General features: G+C 42.4%; 1 protein-coding gene across 2 annotated transcripts; it reads left to right on the top strand.

Moving 5' to 3' along the window:
- The first annotated feature begins 2,639 nt into the window (after positions 1-2,639).
- MFAP5 (microfibril associated protein 5) lies at positions 2,640-15,189 on the top strand. 2 transcript variants are annotated; one of them, XM_036077528.2, is made up of 10 exons: positions 2,640-2,854; positions 3,386-3,452; positions 4,415-4,450; positions 7,497-7,541; positions 7,857-7,889; positions 8,500-8,535; positions 10,401-10,430; positions 11,132-11,219; positions 11,805-11,878; positions 13,315-15,189. In XM_036077528.2, exons 2-10 carry the CDS (start codon positions 3,395-3,397, stop codon positions 13,425-13,427), a joined length of 513 nt encoding a protein of 170 aa, XP_035933421.1. In that variant the 5' UTR covers positions 2,640-2,854; positions 3,386-3,394; the 3' UTR covers positions 13,428-15,189. The 2 variants fall into 2 exon arrangements, with proteins under 2 accessions (XP_035933421.1, XP_077931690.1); XM_078075564.1 differs by lacking the exon at positions 10,401-10,430.
- The last annotated feature ends 4,930 nt before the right edge of the window (positions 15,190-20,119 follow it).

Below are 20,119 nucleotides of genomic sequence, written 5' to 3'. Positions count from 1 at the left end.
TCCTTTTATGGGAATTTTTTTTTTCGCGTTTAGACCCTGGATTTAATTTAGTTAGATTGGACTGGAGTAATAACATTTCTGTACATTTGCCCAGAGGCCTTCAGCTAATGGGTGTATTCTTTACAGGCCAATAAACAGACGAATAGGACCTGTGAGCCAGTGCTGTCTTGCATGTCTGCCTCCCTTCTGTTTCCTTGCACTTTATACCCATCTTCCATTGACTGGAGACCTTTTGGAAAACTAAAAATTTTCCTAGGTAACTCAAACATTTCCTTGCGTGCACTAAGCGGCTTCTGCACCTGCCAGTTGGTTTCATGGAGGATCTTCCCGTTGCCGGAGAACCTGCTCTCTACCTACCCACAGGAGATCAGCCTGTGTTGGATGCGGGCACGCACCGCTGCCCCGAGAGTACCTTCCCCAGTGTCAGTGAGAACCTCAGAAAATTACAGTCTCAGGGCTCTGGGTGGCTGTTGCTCATTTCTGACCACTGCTGCTGATCGTGACGCCATGTACTTCAATGATAAACTGATGTCGGAATAGAGAGGCTGACCAAATCACCTTGAGAAAAGGAAATCTGAGGTTCTCCAAACCTGAGGTTCCAAGCCTAGGCTCTGAAAACAAGTGGGGAACAAGGCTAGAATAAAGGGGGGACCATAGCCACAAGGAAGAAAAAAATTCAGACTACTTTAAAACCAACTGCATTCTTGGGTGCCTGGGTGGCTCAGTTGGTTAAGCGACTGCCTTCGGCTCAGGTCATGATCCTGGAGTCCCAGGATCGAGTCCCGCATCGGGCTCCCCGCTCAGCGGGGAGTCTGCTTCTCCCTCTGACCCTCATGATCTCTCTATCTCATTCTCTCTCTCAAATAAATAAATAAAATCTTTAAAAAAAAAAAAAATAAAACCAACTGCATTCTTGAATGCCTATAAGCCCAGCACGAACGGATGACGGTTTCTGCTCTCACCAGTGCTTGCTGGATTTCCTCTCCTTTCCTTCTAAGCTGCTGCTGCCTGCCTGCCTGCCTTCTCCCTCTGCCTTACTCTGAACATTCTGTTCCATTTTCACTGCCCAGCTTCAGACTCCCTCCTAGGACCCCAGGAGAGCACCCCCTCCTACTGCCTGGGGAGGCTTTCCTACGCTATGGTCTCGAGCTGGGCCAGCGCGTTGAGGTCATTGCTCTCCCTGCCAAATGATTGGCCTGAGTTCAGTTTGTCCATCTGCCTGAGCTTCATGGAAAACATGATTGTTGTTCTAAGCTCTCTATTCTATGTCCTGCCTTAGCTCTGCTTTGCATCTGGCTTTTGTTTCTTTCCCCACCCCCACCTCCCTGCCTTTCCTTTCCCTGACTCTCACCAGACTAGAATCACATCTGTTTTCCACCTCTGCACTCTCGCTGCAGAGCAGATGGGCGAAGAGCAAGTTCTCGGCCAGGCAGATGAGAAAGAGCTGGGTTTGGTACTCAGCTTTGTTCTAGAGACTGACCAGAACCCATGGATCTTAGAGATGGAACATGTATTGATCGCTCCTTGGGCAGAGCCAAAGGTGCTGTTTCCTTATTTCTGATTATGTCCATTGCTCTCCCTTCCTCCCAGCTAACTAGCTTCCTTCCTTCCTCTCTTTCCCTCCTTCCCTTCTTTTTCTTACTCTTTTTCCTTTTCTAGTCTGTACTCTATTAAACATGATCTGCTCTGTCTACCTGTATTCTCCTCTAATTTAGCTCCTCAGGGAGTTATACAATGTAGACTCAAGGAGCTAACAGAGAACGTGAAACTTACACACCAGTAAATGCACATCAGGTCAATGATTCCTCAGATTTGCGTTTCTGTAATTTAAATTTATTCCCTTCAAAGTGGAAATATTTTTACCAGTCTAACCACTAGGTTTCAGTGAGTAAGAGCAAATACAAAGACTTTAAAACTCCTGGATCAGAGAAAGTGTTATCTACATATTACATGATGTGGGGGAAAGTACTGTTGGAAAATAACGCAAGCAAGGTGAGCTTGGCTCCCAATTTTCTTTAGACTTCTAATGGCATTTTGTCCTGAACATTCCAGAAACCAAGATTCTGAGCATAAACCTAAATAAAGCCAAAAGACAGAAGAAGGCTGACATGTCTTCTCACAGAGCTCCTCCACATTTCAAAAGGATTCAGAGGGTACTATATTTTTCAACTTTTTCTAACAGCCAAGCCTCCTCTTGGACAAAATTCATGTGGTGTCTGTGTGTCTCTGAATATGGAATAAATAGGATTGGGAGGAGGGGGACCACATTCTTAAAGAAATCCTCAAGAAAGAGGAAAAAAGAGAGACAAATACAGGGATATAAAGGAATTTGTTGGTGTTGAAGAGACAAATGTCGAAAAAGTGAGAGAAGATGGAAGAATGATTCAAACTTGGAAGATGGCCACAGAAGGGGCAGACTGTCCAAAGATGAGATGGAGCTATTTAGGTAAGAAGGAACCCAAGGCAGAGGTGGGCTGGGGGCTGGGGCCATTTTCCAAGAGGGAAAAGAAGCTCATGGAAGAAAGGCGTTTGTGAGCGGGAGCCAGGCCTCCCAGGGAATAGCAGTATCACTCACTGGTGTGGTCATAACCTTTGGAATGAGGGTGTGAGTGACTGCAAATCCCCAGCCCCTTCTCATTCCCGCCTCATCACACTCCTCTAGCCTTGCTTTCTCTCTCGCTCTCTCCCGCTCTCCCTCATCTCGTTGTTTCAGAGTACGGCCAAATTTGAAGTCCTTCCCAGGGAGTGGCCCTGTTCATCCTATTCTCCAGCCAAAGTAGAAACAGCGTGAGAAGGAGAGAGGCACATTCGGCAGCCAAAGGACTCGGTGGAAAGAGCAGAGGAAAAATACACAGTGAGTTCTCTGATTGTACAAAACCCTAGACAGACAGAGTGTGTGTGTGTGTGAGTGTGTGTATGTGTATGTGTGTGTATGTGTGTGTGTTGAAACTGAAAGCCAGAGGGGGGCAATGGGGAATGTCACTGACCTGGAATTGAGCGAATATCCCATTTATCCATGAAATTAGACAGACAAGACACCACCAAGATAAGCAGAGGAAATTAAAAGGCCAGATATCAAAAAGGAAGATCAGACACTGGGGGTGAAAGTGGCCACAGAATAGGGGCAAACACGCACCATTTAGACTATATAGTTTCCTCTGAATTGGCAGAAAAAAGGAATGCGAATGAGAGTAACGGTGAGGGATCAAAAAGAAGTGAATCTGAAGGAGAAATAAATGTTGGGTGAAAAGAGAAAAGGGCTGGCGTCACACGGGGGACCAGGAAAAGCCCTGGACAGACGAAGAGACAGGGGCCCTACAGGTATGCGTGCTTGGACTTCAATGCTGATGTGTCCCGAGCATTACAGCCTCCACTCTCCCAACAGCCGTTAGATATGCTGCTCTTGGGACCCAGGGTGCTGCTGTTCCTGACCGCACTCATCCTCCCCTCCGGTGAGTCCCGACCTTTCATCTTTCCTCCCTACGGTGCCTGCTCCTGGGTGCGCATGGCCGTGGATGTTACTGGAGGGCGGGATGCGGAAGGGGACCAGGAGCAGAGGTGCTTGCTACGGAGTTCTAGAATCGCTATTAAAGGACAGATTTGTGTCTGAAAAGCAAGGGCTGGGATGAGACCATCAGACTCGGGAAGTAACCGGAGAGTTATGAATATAAGATCCACACAAATAAATGCCTATTAACCCCAAACGAGGGTCACACACACATAAATGTACGAGCAAACAGAGGACAGAGAAGCTGATACACAAATGCCTTCTCAACCATATGGAGACAGCTAGTAAGAAACTGGACCAAATGCAATGCATGACAGGGAACAGTGGGACTATATACACTCACACCTACCCCACACTAGCTCCGGCATACACACAAATGTATTCACAGGCACACAAACCTGTGCCAAGCTATACGCTCAAGAAAAGCCATCACAGATGTCACAGAACGGAGCTGAAAGCCTCGCCACAGAAAGTGAATCTCGGGACTTCGAAGAAATCCTGCTCTATTTTCTCATTCTGCCAGATACACACTGTGAGAAAATCGTGTTGTGCCTTGTTCGGAGTGTGGCTAGTACGATGGCTGTGGGGCTGGGACGGGACACATTAGAAGGCTGCTGGGCCCTACAGCTGAACAGGACCCCACTCCTTCTGCTAGGGGATGAGGGGGAAAGGGCATCCCGAGGCGGGGCTTGGCAAAGCAGGGCTTTATTCTCAGGAACTCATTTTTCCTGAGTGTCTCCATGTCAGCACTAATGGTCTGAGTAATTTTGTATTGGATTATATAGAAAGAAAACGCAGAAAAATAAAGTACAACCATTTTCCCATCATTTTCTGGTTCATCCTATAAGAGCTTTGTGGCGTGTACAGCTGGAGTCATTTATCCCTCTTCTCTGTCCTTTGGTACAGACTGGACCCCACTAGGAGTCGGTGGTCAACGAGGAGGTAGGTAAACCTTTGGAGCTGGGCTCTTCTGTGGTTTTTTTAAAAATATATATTTAAGTAATCTCTACCCCCAATGTGGGGCTCGAACTCAAGACCCCATGATTCAAGAGTCATATGCTCTTCCAACTGAGACAGCCAGGCGCCCTCTCTGCTGGGGTTATCAAGATAATGTAGATGGTCAGAGTTAAAGAATACTGATGAATGGCCAGAGTTAAAGAATACTGATGAATGGCCAGAGTTAAAGAATCTGTAATATAACAGAGAGACACATTGCCAAAGTGTGGAAAACAGGATCTAACTCACCAGTTTCCACAATCCTATTATCCTGTTCACAAAATCTTCTTACTTTTTAACAACTGAAATACCTTGCCCCAAACCTCCTCTATGGCCATCTCTTATTTCCACTCTCCTATATACGGTTCTTATCTCACTCAGAAAATGCCACTAATCCTAACAGCTTTTTCCTATCCATGTAACAATGGAGAAGCTAACATGCAGACAGAATAAAAAGTCATCTCAGTACTGCAGCGAAATTCTGGCACTAAATGGACAGAACCCAAAAGTTTTGGCTTCCAAGCAGCCACTTCCTCCAGCTCAATGATGGAAACTCCAATCAAACATCTCCACTCTGCCTCCAGACATTCAACATTATTACAATTCATCTCTTACTTTTCCCAACCCTTGAGAGCACAGCAGTATGTAACCCACTAATGGACCATAAAATCAAATTAGCAGATCACAATGGTTAATTTTTAATGAATTAGTACAGACTAAAATAAAAATGGAGTACACTGCAAGTACACTGCAAGAGTAAAGCATTATCTTTTTAAACTTGTTTCAATTTTCTATGTGTGCATTGGGGCACAATGTAATTTCTTGCTGTGCATCCTGGTACAGAAGATAAAAATATAGAAACACAAATTTTTTTTTTTTAATCTGCTGTGGCTAAAGTGGTCTGAATCCCGAACTTTCTGAATCCACATCAGAGTTCAGCATTAGCAAAAAAATTTTTGCATTCGTTTCTCTAGGCTGGTTAAGGTCTAGTCCTTGTCTACAAGTTTGGGATGGTTTCCTAGCAGAAATATGATATTAAAATGACTACTTAAGGGGTGTCTGAGTGGCTCAGTCAGTTAAGCGTCTGCCTTTGGCTCAGGTCATGATCTCGGGGTCCTGGGATAGAGCCCCGCATGGGGCTCTCTGCTCAGCAGGGGAGCCTGCTTCTCCCTCTGCCCCCCACCCCCGCTTGTGCGCACACTCTGGGGTGCCCTCTCTCTAATAAATAAAATCTTAAAAAGAAATTGCCTACTTAAGATTTCTTTTCAGAGAAGATGAATCCTAGATAAGCATTTATACAGTGGTAGCTCATGGAAAAGGTGGATAATCTGAGGAATATACCGAAAACCAGTACTCTATCCAGAAATTCTGAGGTGACAGCAAGGACTCACTCTCAACCCCTCTGCTCTGCCCCTGGAGCACTTGTATTTCTGTACTGGAATGCAACTAGGGAGGAAGGGAACTGGAGGCACTGGGCTACACCCTGGAGAGGTTCCACGCCCCTCTTAACGGTTTTTGGAATGACTCGGGCTAGTGGTTTTTCAAACGTCCTGGGGGATGGGAACAGACTTGGATTTCTTTTACCAAAATTTCTTCTGAAATGCGAAAGCTAAATCTGATGACTTTCTACCTGGAATTTTTTTTTTTAAAAGAGGGTGATGTAAGCAGTTAGCAGGGGAAATTGCTTCAGCATATATTATTTGCGTTTTGCCTCTGCCACAATGATCCATAGCTCTGGCATGCTGTATAAAAATGCTATTTTCTCCAGACTAAACATGGCATTTAGACGCTGAAGTTTAAGGAAAAATTCAAAGCAAACTGAATTTGCTGACCCCTGGTGGGCGAACCAGATTATGACGATAAGTCATCTACAACAAAGGATAATTATAGATAGGATATTTATTAAATATTTAGATGTGAACACTGCATTGTTATTTTGCTTTTTAAAGCTGAGACAATTTGTTTCAGGTAGTGCTGTTATTTATAGTTTCAGATACAGTTTTCTTAGTGTATCTTAATAGATTCCACCTTAAGCCCTGGACCATTTATTTTTATTTCTCCTCCTGCCTTTACTTTCCAATGATCAACTACAAGGTATTCTCTACAAACATCCCCTCCCCTCTTCTCACCTCACTTCTGAGCATCAGAAAATCATCAACATCACCTTTGGTGAATATACTTTCATGTAAGCATATCAGCAAACTGATATCCAATTATTTCAAACCTGTCATTATCGAAATCAGTGTCTTTGGTAAAGACAGTTTTCACTTAAAATAAGTATTGCAAAGAAGTCATCAATCCATTGTACTTCCAACAAGCTGTATGACCTTGGGTAAATTATTTACTTGTCTGGTGCTCAATTGTATCATCTGTAAAAAACAGATTTTTTAAATAGTGCCTGGCATATAGTAAACCCAAATTAGCTATTATAGTATTATCTGGTAGGACAATGAAATATGTTATTCTTCTATTCCTAAACTTAAAAGTCTAACTGAGGAAGGGGATGCCTGTGGAGGATTATCTGATGGGCATATACGTAAAGGAGACAAAGGGAAAAGGATATTCTAGGCTAGGACAGTATGGGTATATTCATGGAAGTGGGAAACTGTGACATTGGGTTGTGGGGAAAGGACTCGGGTTGGGAAGCAAACAATGAAAACCAATTGTGGGATACTTGCTACGTGTTGGCAACTGTGATAGACAGGTTTCACTCACTGGGAGTACAAGAATGGGAGGGGGACAGAGAATGCTCAAAAAATATGTTTCCTGGGGTGCCTGGGCAGCTCAGTTGGTTAAGCGTCTGCCTTCAGCTCAGGTCATGGTCCGGGGATCCTGGGATCGAGCCCCAGATAAAAAGGTCCCTGCTCGGCAAGGAGTCTGCTTCTCCATCTCCCTCTGCCCCTCCCCCTGCTCTGGTTTTCTCTCTCATAAATGAATAAATAAAATCTTTTAAAAATTATTAAAAATGTTTTCTGCTTTTTTTTTTATTCAGATGATGTGACTCCAGTGACTCCAGAAGCATTCACAGAAGATCCTAGTAAGCTACCCTTTTTATTTCTTCGTTTTCAAACTGGGAATAGGATTGAGATGTCTGTACAAAGATAAATGAGGAGCAGAGAGACGTTAGTGGGCACTCTGAGCTCATGCAGACCCTAGCGTCTCGGATAGCACTGATGCTGTGAACATGTTTTCTCTCCCACTTCCTTCCTGAAAGTCCCCTACATGGGCCCAAGAGGCCATATCCTTTCACTTCAATCTTTCTTGCCTCCTTTTAGATCATCCCTTTATCCTGCTTCCCTTTCCCACTTTTTCTGCCTGTGTTTTTTTTATTCTTTGTGTTGTATCTTTGCAGATCTGGTAAACGAGCCCTCTACAGATGAAACAGGTAAGTTTTACTACCGCTTTTAAAATGGCATGATTGTTAATATCCACAATTATTTTTCCCAGCTTTTGAATTAATCCTGTATTTTTATCTAAGAAAGGGATAGAGGGATTGGGGGTGTTTTGTCCAGTGACAGTGGGATAAAAAGAAAGAGAGTCCCCATTCCTCTAAAAAGATGAAACAAAGTGGATGAATAGCTAAAATAAGGCATGTATAATAAAGTATAATGTCAGTAGGCCAAATATTCTTCAAAAGGAAATTTCACAATTACTTAACAATTAACTCTATTCCCTTGGATATAATACACAAACCCAGCCATAGCCTTGACTTTGCCCCATACCGCCATGCTCCCTTTTTTTCAGTCTTTATTTTTTATAGTGGGGGAGGGGCAGAGAGAGAATCCGAAGCAGGCTCCAGGCCCAGTGCAGAGCCCGACCCGGGGTTTGATCTCAAGACCCTGAGATCATGACCTGAGCCCAAACCAAGAGTCAGATGCCTAACCACTTAACCGACTGAGCCGCCCAGGCGCCCCTTCATTCTTCCTTTTTCTCCTGTGCCTTCCCCCTTGCCAATTCAAAGCCCTCCTCATACCTGCTGTTTTGTGCCTTTTCAGTTCTGGCTGATATCGAGCCTTCCACAGATGACCTGGGTGAGTTCAGATCTGCGATCCCAGGGCCACTGGGGCCACTTTGGGCTTTCCCCAGAGCCCATTACGGAAGGCAGTACAGCTGGTGAAGGATCCGATACAGACAGGACTACAGTTTATGTAGCACATTCTTCCAACAGTTCAATTTAAATTAATGACATTTTTGATCCCCTAACAAGCAGGGGCTGTGCTGGGTGTTTGACGTACAAAATACCAACGTGTCATCTTTTCCTCAAAGTTTCCAAGCCTGGGTGGGGAAAGGCAAGACAAATATATAAACAGATCAATGTTTGGGAAGCTAAAGGGAAACTTCCTAGAAGTAATGGTTGAACTGATTCTTGAAAAAAGAATTGGAGCCAGTCAGGCAGTCAAAGAGGGAACAGTATGTTCAAAGATTTGAACACAAAATAGAACTTGGCACATTGAGGAAATTTTTTTTTTTAATGAATAGGGCAAAATCTACAAGAAACGAGTGGTAGGATGTGAGAAAATGAGACAGAAACTAGATTTTGAAGAAATAGTTACTGCAAACCTACTACTGAGTACCGGGAATATAAAGATGAACAAAACTGGCTTCCTTTTACTTGATATTTTTTGTCTAATCCACAAGATAAACAAATGGGTAACTTTATTCAGTTTTACAAAATGCCGTAATCAGGGTAAGTAAAAGAAGCAACAGACGACTAAAAAGAGTCCCGGAGTATTCAGTGCTGGGGCTGAGGAAAGGCTTCTGTGGAGGGCATACTAAGTTGCTTCTTGAACGACAAGTAGAAGTGAATCGAGTAATGAGGGAGAAGAGCTTTTGGGTAAAGAAAACACTATGCGAGAAGGCTTAGGACGGAAATAAAAACCCATCAGAATAGCTTAGACAAAGAAAGGTTCCCATCAGATTTGTGAATTGGAAATCCAGCCAGGATGCTATTGCCCTAGTCCCAATAAAAGATGATGGCCTGAACTCACTGAGGTGGAGGTAGGGAGAATTAAGTGTGAGCTGTGAAAGAGGACTGTTGAGATGAGGTCCAGTGTCCTGTTGTGTAGATGGTGGGACCATTCACTGAAGAACAGTTTGAATCGGTGAAGGGAAAGATAGGACAGTTTAAGATGTTAGATTTGAAGGATCTTGGAAAAATCCACAAACTCTTCCATAAAATGTCAGGTGGCTTTTCTAGAAGTCTGGAGCTTAGAAGAGATCTGGGCTGGAAGGAGAAGTCTGAGAATTCTCAGGATTTAAGCCTGCAATTGAAACCAGGGGACAGATGAGATCACCTAGCATACTTCCCATAGTATTCTATCTATCGACAACTCTTCCAATGGCATTTTGACACATAACTCCCATGGTTAGTGTCTTCCCAAGATTCATCTTACTCCTTGACTTATTCATTCTACAAGTTAGGCCCATATTTAACTTGACCTTAGATTAAGTTTGGCTATGGCTGTGACCTTTGCTATTCTTTGCTGAGTAACTTTTATCCAAGAACTCATGATGACATATTTGATTTACAGAGAAGAAATTTTCTTTTATGAGTAAGAGCTTCTACAATCTTTTCTCCCTTAGCTGTAGGATGAATCTCTTCTGGGCATATGGCTCCTTGCCTTGTGTCCCTACTAAATTTGCTTCTTGTCAACAAAACAAAGACACAATGAAAATCAATTTTTCAATTTTAGAAGAGGAGAAAGGCAAAATCAGATTTCCTATCCTAAATTCTAAACCTCTCCAATTTTGTGAACAGCCCATTGTGGGTTTTCTGTTAGAAGTTGCTAAAGCTTAGCAACTCATTTGTTTTTTATTTATAAGTGAGGCGACATGACAGTTGTAGAGGTGTGACTACTAGAACTGGTAATAACTGAATAAAATTTCTGCCTTCCAGCTTCTCCTACTGATAAAAATACCACAACAGGTATGATTGCATGTCTTCTTCCTCAGCCTTCTTCTTGGGGATTCACACCTCCTTATTTTTGGAGGATACCTGGTATACCTTCTAGTTTGCTTCCAGTTCTTTCTCAAAGAATATTTTTAGTGCTCTTCATTCCTACTCTTTTTTTATGAGCTCCTATCTTCAATCTCATGGGGAAAAGATGGGACCACTGTTGGATGATCCTGAAAGAATCCTCTTCCTAAACTAGATTTGGACTTTCTGTGGTGGTTAGTGAGTTGGGAAGTAACTGCAAGGACCCAATATTACTTGAGTTGTCATGGCCAAAGTTGCTCTCTCTATTGTACTGATGATTCTGATGTGCATCTAGGACTGGAAACTACTAAAATAGAAACTATGACCCACCTAAGAATTTTGATTCTTTAGAATGGGGTTAAAAGCATCTCAATTTTATATTTCATACGGCCACCTGGAGAACCCTAGAAAGACTTTCCTAGAAGAACCCTCAAAGATTATTTTATCAACTTCTGCTTCCAGGTAGGAAAGCACCTAAATTTTATTTCAGCCAATTTCCTACCATTCTCTTTTGGTAAACAGGGAGGGCATTCCCCAAACTGCAATGATTCTGTGTAGAGACTACTTTGTATTTTTTCCCCATTTTATCTACCTTCTTCCATCTCTTGAATCCTTTGTTTATCCCTGTTTTCTGTGTTTGACTTCTTCAGATTGCCGGGATGAAAAATTCGCTTGCACGAGACTCTACTCTGTGCATCGACCAGTCAAGCAATGCATTCATCAGTTATGTTTCACAAGGTAAGGGATCCCAGGATATGCAGAAAGCATCATCCATGGTCATATTTTCATGTCAGTAACTGTTTAATGAGCACCCATCATGGGATTTCAGTTTTTGGTGGCACAGAAGTTCTTAACATGATCCTCCTAGCTATTCCTGCTGGTGCCAGATAGAACCTGGAGTCTGAATTGAGGTATATGGAGAACAGACTGACCAATAAGACTAGATGCCAGAAGGCAAGTGAGATCAGGGCTGGGGAAGGGACAGTCATGAGAGAAATACTGGCACAGTGAACCTATTACCTCAGAAAAAGGCTGAAGCAAAAGATCCAACTCTAAAGGTAGAAAATAGTGGGGAGGAGTATTAAACTTGACTCTAGGTGGAGTGCGTAAAGTATCACTAAGAATAATACCATTCCATTCCCTGCACTCCTCTGGGAGGGAAAAAAGCGATCCAAAATAATTAAGGAAATCCAGAGAGGAGGAGAACAGATAGGGAGAGTGGGGAATACAGGAGTTGAGCAGGCACCCTTGGCCTAGGCTAGTTCTCCCCCACAATGCTTTGTTCTATCTCCTTCCTTAACCATGTTACTGGGACTATGGCAGTTTACGACGTATGTACATCATCAACAATGAGATCTGCTCTCGTCTTGTCTGTAAAGAACACGAAGTTATGAAAGGTAAGATGATGTCTGGGTTTTAGTGGGGAGGGGCAGTTATGAGAGAGGTGAGTAGAAACATGGTCCTAATGGATCCAAGTTCTGGCTTCTGAGGAGGGCTTTAGACCACCTCCTTAAACCTCATCAATCCCTGCTCCACCCAGTTATGCTAAATAAGCAATCTAAGTAAAGAAGTATGCTTAATATATAAGAAAAGTATGCTTGGGTCTCTTTCCAGCTAGGTTGTAACCCCCAACCTCTCCTATACATAGAGCTTTCTGAAGCTCTGGCTGCTTTGAAGTTCACTGGGGTTCTATGTGAAAAGGGCAAGTCAGGGGCACCTGGCTGGCTCAGTCTGGGGAGCAAGCAACTCTTGATCTTGGGTTCATGAGTTTGAGCCACTCATTGGTTATAGAGATTACTGAAAAAAAATGAAAACTTAAAAAAAGGCCAAGTCAGCCATTACAAACAATAGACTAATAGTTGGAAGCCATGTTCATAAAGGAAAAACTTTGTAAAAAAAAAAAAAAAAAAAATCCACTAATTTGGAGACACTGATGTTTGTATAGAGCCTATAAGTAAGTAAAAAAAAAACAGACTGGATATTTAGAAGTTGGCAACATTTTAAACAGTCTACCAATGCCAGGAACCATTTAAATTACTTATTGTGAAAATTTAGAAGTAAACAAGGGTAGAAAAACTTTATAAAAACGATTACAAGGGTCCAAAGTGTGTGGTTATAAACCGTGCATTGTGGGAACAAAGATACTTCTCACCTCCCCTATGGCCAGCCCCAAACGATAAGTGTGGTTGGTGAAGGAACCACAGACACAGCCCCTTCTGACTCAGCAGCCCATCTTGCACTGAGCTCCTGAGTAAGAGCTGTAGTTAACTTCGCAGAAGGAAACTTGCTACTTGCCCCCATTGGCGTTGTGAAAGCCACCTGCAAGGGAAGCACCTTGAGACTGAGGATGAGTATTTGGGACTCTAGGCACTTTCAAATGTCTCAGGGGACTTAACTAAAATGAGCTATTTGCACACAGTAAACACTTAAATATATTGTGAATGATTGAATCTCATTTTTTTTTTTTTTTTGCTATTAATAAATCCATGATTATAAGAATTGGGAGCTAGGTATACAGAGGAAACTAAAATTTACTGGCCACCTGTGCTAGGTACTTTGCATACATTATTTCATTTTAATACTCACAACTACACTGTTGAGGCAGGTATTTCATGCTTATTATACTGGAAGGGACAGTGAGGTTCAGCAAAGTTAAGAAAAACTTTCTAGTAAGTAAGAAATAACCAGTAAGCTGCACATCTGGGGTTCTAGCCCAGATCTATTTCTCTTCAGTCTTTCACTACAGCACCCTAGGGTCTTCTCTTTCTCTTTAAACAGGAGCCCTTGTTATTTTTTTGCAATCCCACCCCATTATGCTCTGCTTCTCTTGTAGATGAACTTTGCCGTCAGATGGCTGGTTTACCCCCAAGGCGACTCCGTCGCTCCAACTACTTCCGACTTCCTCCATGTGAAAATGTGAATTTGCAGAGACCCAGTGGTCTGTGATCATCAAGGAAGAGGAAAGAAGAATGTGTGGGTGGGTGGAAGAGAATGCTCTAACAAGAGGGAACTCCTTCTTGTCCAACCAATATCCACTAACCCACAGACAGTAGTATTTCTTAAAACAATCCCTTTGCAGTGTCTAGCTTTTGCTTCCACTCCCTGATTTTTCATCCAGACTGATAACATAAAGTCTACATTATTGCATGGTTTTGCTGCTTCTCAATATCATAGACATAGATTAATGATAACCATGTGGCTTATATATAAGCACTCTACATACAATTTCAAAGGAAAATAAACCTTAGGTTAATATTTACCACCGAATCTGTCTGAAATAAATCTTAGGGTGGAAGAAGTTGTTGCTGTCCATTTTGGCTAGCCATTTTTTTGATTTTCAAGAGTTTCCTAGATTAACGCCTCATTCATTTACATAGCACTCTTTACTCTTATTTTAACTATTTTCTGGATTTGCCAGCTCAGATCTTCTTTGAGAAGAGTTATGGTAATTTTTGTAGTCCTAGACAATTCTCCAGAACCAAGAGTTACACAATCCTACTGGTAATATATAAAGACCCAAGATGAGGTCTGTTAAGTTTAGAGGCTGAGGATAAAGAGAGAAGAGTAGGCTATGTATGGAACTGGGACTCATTGGTTCCCTATTCACTTTTTCATGCAGTTGTCCAATTGGCAAGTAGGGGTACAAAGTCCCATTTACCTATTTTTGGTCATATGGGGGTTGCCCACCCTCGCAAATTAGATAATTTCATGTGAAATAATTTCTGACTTTGGTCAGAGTTTCCTTGATTTGTCGCTACTTCTTTCATTCTCATCACTAAACGAAATCTGTAGAGATTACCATGCAAATGGACTCTGGAATAGCCTGATTTGGGGCTTAAGAAGGGCATTCAGACCTAAATTTTAATAAGCAGACCAAGTTTACCTATTGGTTTATAAGAAAGAGTAAAACACAATATTCAGACAACCTACATTCTTATCCTGGCTCTAGCAGTAACCAGGTAAACCAGTAAGCCAGGTTTAATTTCCCATCTCTAACACGACAAGGTTAAATTTATGTTGGTTCTAAGGTATCTTTTCATTCTGTGATTCTTAAGATTTAAATGCATTATTTGAACTTCTTGAAGCCTAGATGCACTCTAATTCGTAACCACCATGTATGCTTCAAAACGGGAGAAATATATTAAGACAGGAGTCCACAACATAAAAGAAAAAAATCCCATTATAAGTTACCAATTACATACTATAGATCCTTCTATCTGAATAACTTAGTAACTTTCCAAAAAAGCCCACAAAAGTCAACTAAGATAAGAAATAGGAGACTTTGAGGCAAGTTACACACTCAGAATTCCTCTCTGCTTGGTAGGGTTGGATTCTTTTCCTATTGAAAAAAACTATGTAAATGAGCATCAGACTCTTGCTGTTAAGAAACAATTTAGTTTAATGGGATTTGCACAACTGATTAAAGAGAAATGCTAAGACCCAAAGCATGTAATCTCTGCTCTACAGCCTCTAAAAGTAAATATCCTCATATATAGATAGAGGTATTAAGTAGATATTATACCCACCGTAGAGAAATCTCATAGGCACAGAATTTCCAAGAATCATTTAAGAATCTCACCGTGAACATGATCCTCCTACCGTATATTGAATGAGGTGGCATTCCCACCACAAAGCACCTCAATCCCAGTATTGTGTATATTGCAAATTAAACATTTTAAAATAAATTTTTCTTAATTCCTTTGCAGAAGAGTGGTCTTTGATCTATTTCTTTTTCTCATGTTTAGAATGATGCCAATTTGTACTTTTTAAATTATTAAAAATTTTTTTCTTTTTAAAGACTTTATTTATTCATTTATTTGAGACAGAGAGAGTGCATGTGAGGGGGGTGGGAGGAGCAGAGAGAGAGGGACAAGCAGACTCCGGTAAGCGCAGAGCCGGATCCCAGGACACCGAGATCACGGTCTGAATGAAATCAAGAGTCAGTCCCTTGCTAACTGACTGAGCCACCCAGGCGCCCCTAAGTTTTTTTTTTTTTAAGATTTATTTTAGAGAGAGCACGTGCAGTGGAGAGGAGCAGAGGGAGAGAGAATCTCAAGCTGACTCTGCACTGAGTGCGGAGCCCGACTCAGGGCTCCATCTCACAACCCAGAAATCATGACCTGACCCAAAAACAAGAGTTGGAGGCTTAACCAACTGCACCATCCAGGTGCCCGCCCCCATTTATGCTTTTATCCCACTTTGCAAAAGGAACACCGGTATTGCTCTAGTCTACTATTCTCTATTGTATCGTTCCTCACACCACAATTTTGTCATCGGTACTCCAACGCAGCAAATTTACTCTCAATTCCTGGATTCATCAGAAAATTCTTTTTCTTTTCTACCCCTTTGGACCCAACAGTCTTGCTAGGTAAAGCTTCATGCTTTACTCTCACTTCTCTTCTACTGGATCATGTTCCAGTGTTTTCCCATTTCTCATTGTTCTTATGTTCTCTACCTTTTTTACTCTTGATACGTAAACCAACATTCCTAACTTGCTTCCCATTCTTTCCTTATGCTTCTAAATTCTTATTTTCCCCCACAACTTTTCCCTAAGGACAGTCCCAGATCAGTTTCAGGAGGTTGATTTGGTCCTGGTTTTCCTTTCTTTTTTTTTCCCCCAGATTTATTTATTTTAGAAAGGGGGGGGCATGGAGGGGGCGCAGAGGGAGAGAATCCGAAGCTGACTCCCTGCTGAGCATGGAGCCCTACAAGGGGCTAGGCTGGGATGATGGGGGTGTACATCTAACGACCTGAGCTGAAGCCAAGAGTGGGTGACTCAAGAGTCTGAGCCACCCAGGAGCCCAGTCCTGTTCTTTCCCTCTGTATTTTTTTTTTTTTTTAAGATTTTATTTATTTGAGAGAGAGAGAGCACATGCCAGAGTGCGTGTGCACTAGTGGGGGGTATTTGAGAGAGAGCACGAGAGGGGTGAGGGTCAGAGGGAGAAGCAGACACCCTGCTGAGCAGGGCCCAATCCCAGGACCCTGGAATCATGACCTGAGCCAAAGGCAGACCCTTAACTGACTGAGCCACCCAGGCGCCCCTTTTCCCTCTGTATTCTTGCCCACTGGCAGAATTTCATTTACCTCCTTCTAGTTTTTTACCCTCACCCCATTTCTGATGTTCTAGTTTTCATTCCTTGCTCCTCCCATGAAAGGATTTGAAAATCTTTTACTCTTTTAGGTATTAATATTATCCCTTTCTTGGTGAGCACAAATGATAACTCTCTTCAGTGAGGAATTTATATTTTGATGAAAAATTATTTGAACCCAAACAGTGCATCTTTAAACTTGGAACTAAAGGATTTGGTGAAAGTATCTGTAGGCAGGAGCGCTTGGGTGGCTCAGTCAGTTAAGCATCTGCCTTCGGCTCACCTTTGGCTCAGGTCATGATCCTGGAGTCCCGGGATCAGAGCCCCAGGTCTTTGGGTTCCCAGCTCAGTGGGGAGTCTGCTTCTCCCTTTCTCTCCGCCCCTCCCCCTGCTCAAGCTCTCTTGCTCATTCTCTCTCAAATAAATAAATAAAATCTTAAAAAAGAAGGTATCTTTAGGCAATTTTTGAGATTGAATGCCTCCTGGTACTTTGAAAGATAGCAGCTTCATCTGCCCACCCATGAGGTTTACTCCTGTTTTCTCGTCCAAAATTGAGCTGATCCTGCTCTGGGCCTAACTTTTTCCATACTGCATGCTTATGAAAATTCTCCTTTCTCCCTGAATGGGAAATTCAAGTGTGCACTATACTCTAAATATAGTTCCATGCACACTTTCTCTAAGTATTCTTTTGACTCACAGGCAGATGGTGCAAACCCCAGCTGGTCTCCCCACTTCTGGGCCTTGCTTTTGATGACATCAAGCGGTGGATGCTGCTAGCCACGGGCTCCTCCCTCCTCTGCCTCAGGGTGTTTGTGTCAAAGCAACTATGTTCCACCCAGGCAGAGGTGCAAACAACTTGCCACCTTTAAGGTTACCCTTCCTCTGGTACTGAAGCAGCTGTAAACCAGTGAAGAAAGAAATCTGAGAAGAAACAGAAGACAGAAGAGCACCAGAGAAGGGGAGTTAGCAGATGGGACAGTAATGGCAGGTTGGCATCAGGGCAGGGGACCAGGACACTGGAAGATGGGAATTCGCAGATCCGATGTGGAAAGGGAATTTGCAAAGTGTGGCCAAGAGGTCCCGAGAGACCTGGAACTTTACAGGGTAGAATGGGAAGACATCAGGAGCACAGCAGAAGAGAGGCAGGACTGTCCCCATAGTTTTGTCAACTCAGGGAGGTGGTTAAAAATACAACACTCCAATCAACATTGAAATTCTGTATCATTTAGCATTTTCACTAACCAAACATCAGGGAAAGTGACTTATTGAGATTCTCTGTGGTAGAGAAAGGAACATGTGGCCACAATTTTTTTCTTTCTTTCTTTCTTTTTTTTTTTCTAAAAACCAGTCAAGCAGAACCAGAAGCAGTGGTCAGACAACAACTTCTGGGCAGAACCTAAGATGGAAAAAGCAAATGCTGTTTATATAAATAGAAGTGCAGAGCCCATAGCTTCCTGTTGACAAATTGAGCTTCACTTCACCTCAAACCCTCAATTTTTTTTTTTAAATAGCCGATAAAGGGTTTTTTTTTTTTCTTTCTTTCAATTTGTCCCATCACTTTAGGAAGGTTCTGGGTTTTTTCCTAACCCACGGGGTCCTGCAGGTCTTTTCTCTATCTCAGCTAATTTTCTCCTTCCTCTCCCTTTTCCTTGCTTCTGCAAGTTTACCTACCATATGTGTAGCTTTGTGGGGTACATTATTAAATTTACATGATGAACCATGAGGACTGAATTCAGGATGGTCTTAAATTTGTGAGATTCGCCTCTTGCCTTAACCCGGAAAAAGAACAGATGAACTTTGAGCAAATGCAAGCTAACAGTTAAATGGAAAATAACCTGAATGACACTTAAGGGATTGATGTGCATTGAGGTATCAACTGTGTCATTATACATTGTTTCCTAATATGTTGTTCTGTCCCTAAGGGTCAAACACATGAGTTACGATGAAGGATAATGAGGACTGCCCAGAAAAAGTTTTCTTCCATTTGTATAAAATTACATTCATATACCTATCCATCCATCTCCCAAAAGGGATGCGATTTTCAGAAGACGGGAAAAAATGTTGTGTGTTTTTTTTCCCAAGATTTATTTATTTAAGTAATATCTACACCCAACGTGGGGCTCAAACTCACAACCCTGAGATTGAGAGTCACATGCTCCACTGACTGAGCCAGCCAGGTGTCCCAACAAAGTATTACTAATATAATAAGCTTATGAAAATGTGTAATGTTAACCTCAAAGTCAATAGGTGTTGAAAACAAAAATTACTTCGAAAATGTTCATATAAAATCATGAATGACAACTCCTCAACTGGTTATTCAGAGAAACCACTTTGCTGGAAGGTAATCTATAACTTGGTAATTTTTTTTTTAAGATTTTATTTATTTATTTGACAGAGAGAGACACGGCGAGAGAGAGAACACAAGCAGGGGGAGTGGGAGAGGGAGAAGCAGGCCTCCCGCGGAGCAGGGAGCCCGATGCGGGGCTCGATCCCAGGACCTTGGGACCATGACCTGAGCCGTAGGCAGACGCTTAACGACTGAGCCACCCAGGCGCCCCTATAACTCGGTAATGTTAAACTATGCTCTTATGTTGCCATTATTTCACAAAAACTGGGGAAGATCAGGCACATTGTAATAAGTGGTAATGTACAATAATTCATAAATTATAAACTATATGTGTAAGTACAGTTCATAAGAATCACAGTATATTCTAATGACACAGGGCAGGAATAATTTTTCTTGTCACATAGCAGCTAAAAAATATATGCATCTATGCATGGGGCACCTACACTCAAATCAACATGGTTCTAGGTATAATAAAATATATATTTACATCATCCTGTTCATTTCAACATAAAGGAATTCATGTTTCTTTCAGGGCCAGTCCTGATGTAGCACTCACTAGTTGTGTGTTCCTAAGTGAATAGCTGCTCACCTGTAAATTTATGGGAGTACATCTACCTTCGGAGTTGTTCTGAGAATGAACAAGATCATGTATTCCAAAGGGTCAGCACCTGTAATATTATATATTTAATATAACAGTAAGATTTTTTTTCTACTTAAATGGATTGGTTTCTCCCTAACTGTTCTTGAGTAGGTTTACTCTTCCTTCCCTTGCAACAGAATGAGATAACCCTTGCTGATTAGCCACTGAGCAGACAGGTGTGCAAACCTGCAAAGAGTGTAAATATCACCAATACTAGTTTGTCTCTAATTTAAATTTTTTTCCCCACCATCCAAAATCTTTAATAAGAGAGCAGGATCTCGGGTTAGTTTTTGTAGCCCCCCACAGGCCCCTCCACCTCTGGCACACGCGTCCCTTAGAATGTGCTTAGGGGTCTGGTGTGGCCGTGCCCGCTTCACGAGACCTTGCCCAAATGCCTGTACATCTCTCAGCCCTTTAGAGGACGGGAGCGCAGGTCGGGCTGGCGCCACAGCCCTTGGGGGGAGTCCAGGGCCAGCTGGTCTAAGGCGAGGATCTCATCTCTGCCCTTGAGGATGCGTCTCTGGGCGTGGCCATGCACACAGATACAGTTTGGCACCTTGGG

The sequence above is a fragment of the Halichoerus grypus genome, chromosome 6 (assembly GCF_964656455.1).
Source record: "Halichoerus grypus chromosome 6, mHalGry1.hap1.1, whole genome shotgun sequence".
Taxonomy (NCBI): Eukaryota; Metazoa; Chordata; class Mammalia; order Carnivora; family Phocidae; genus Halichoerus; species Halichoerus grypus.
The sequence above is the reverse complement of the archived record's forward strand: the minus strand, read 5'-3'. Positions and strand labels throughout refer to the sequence as shown.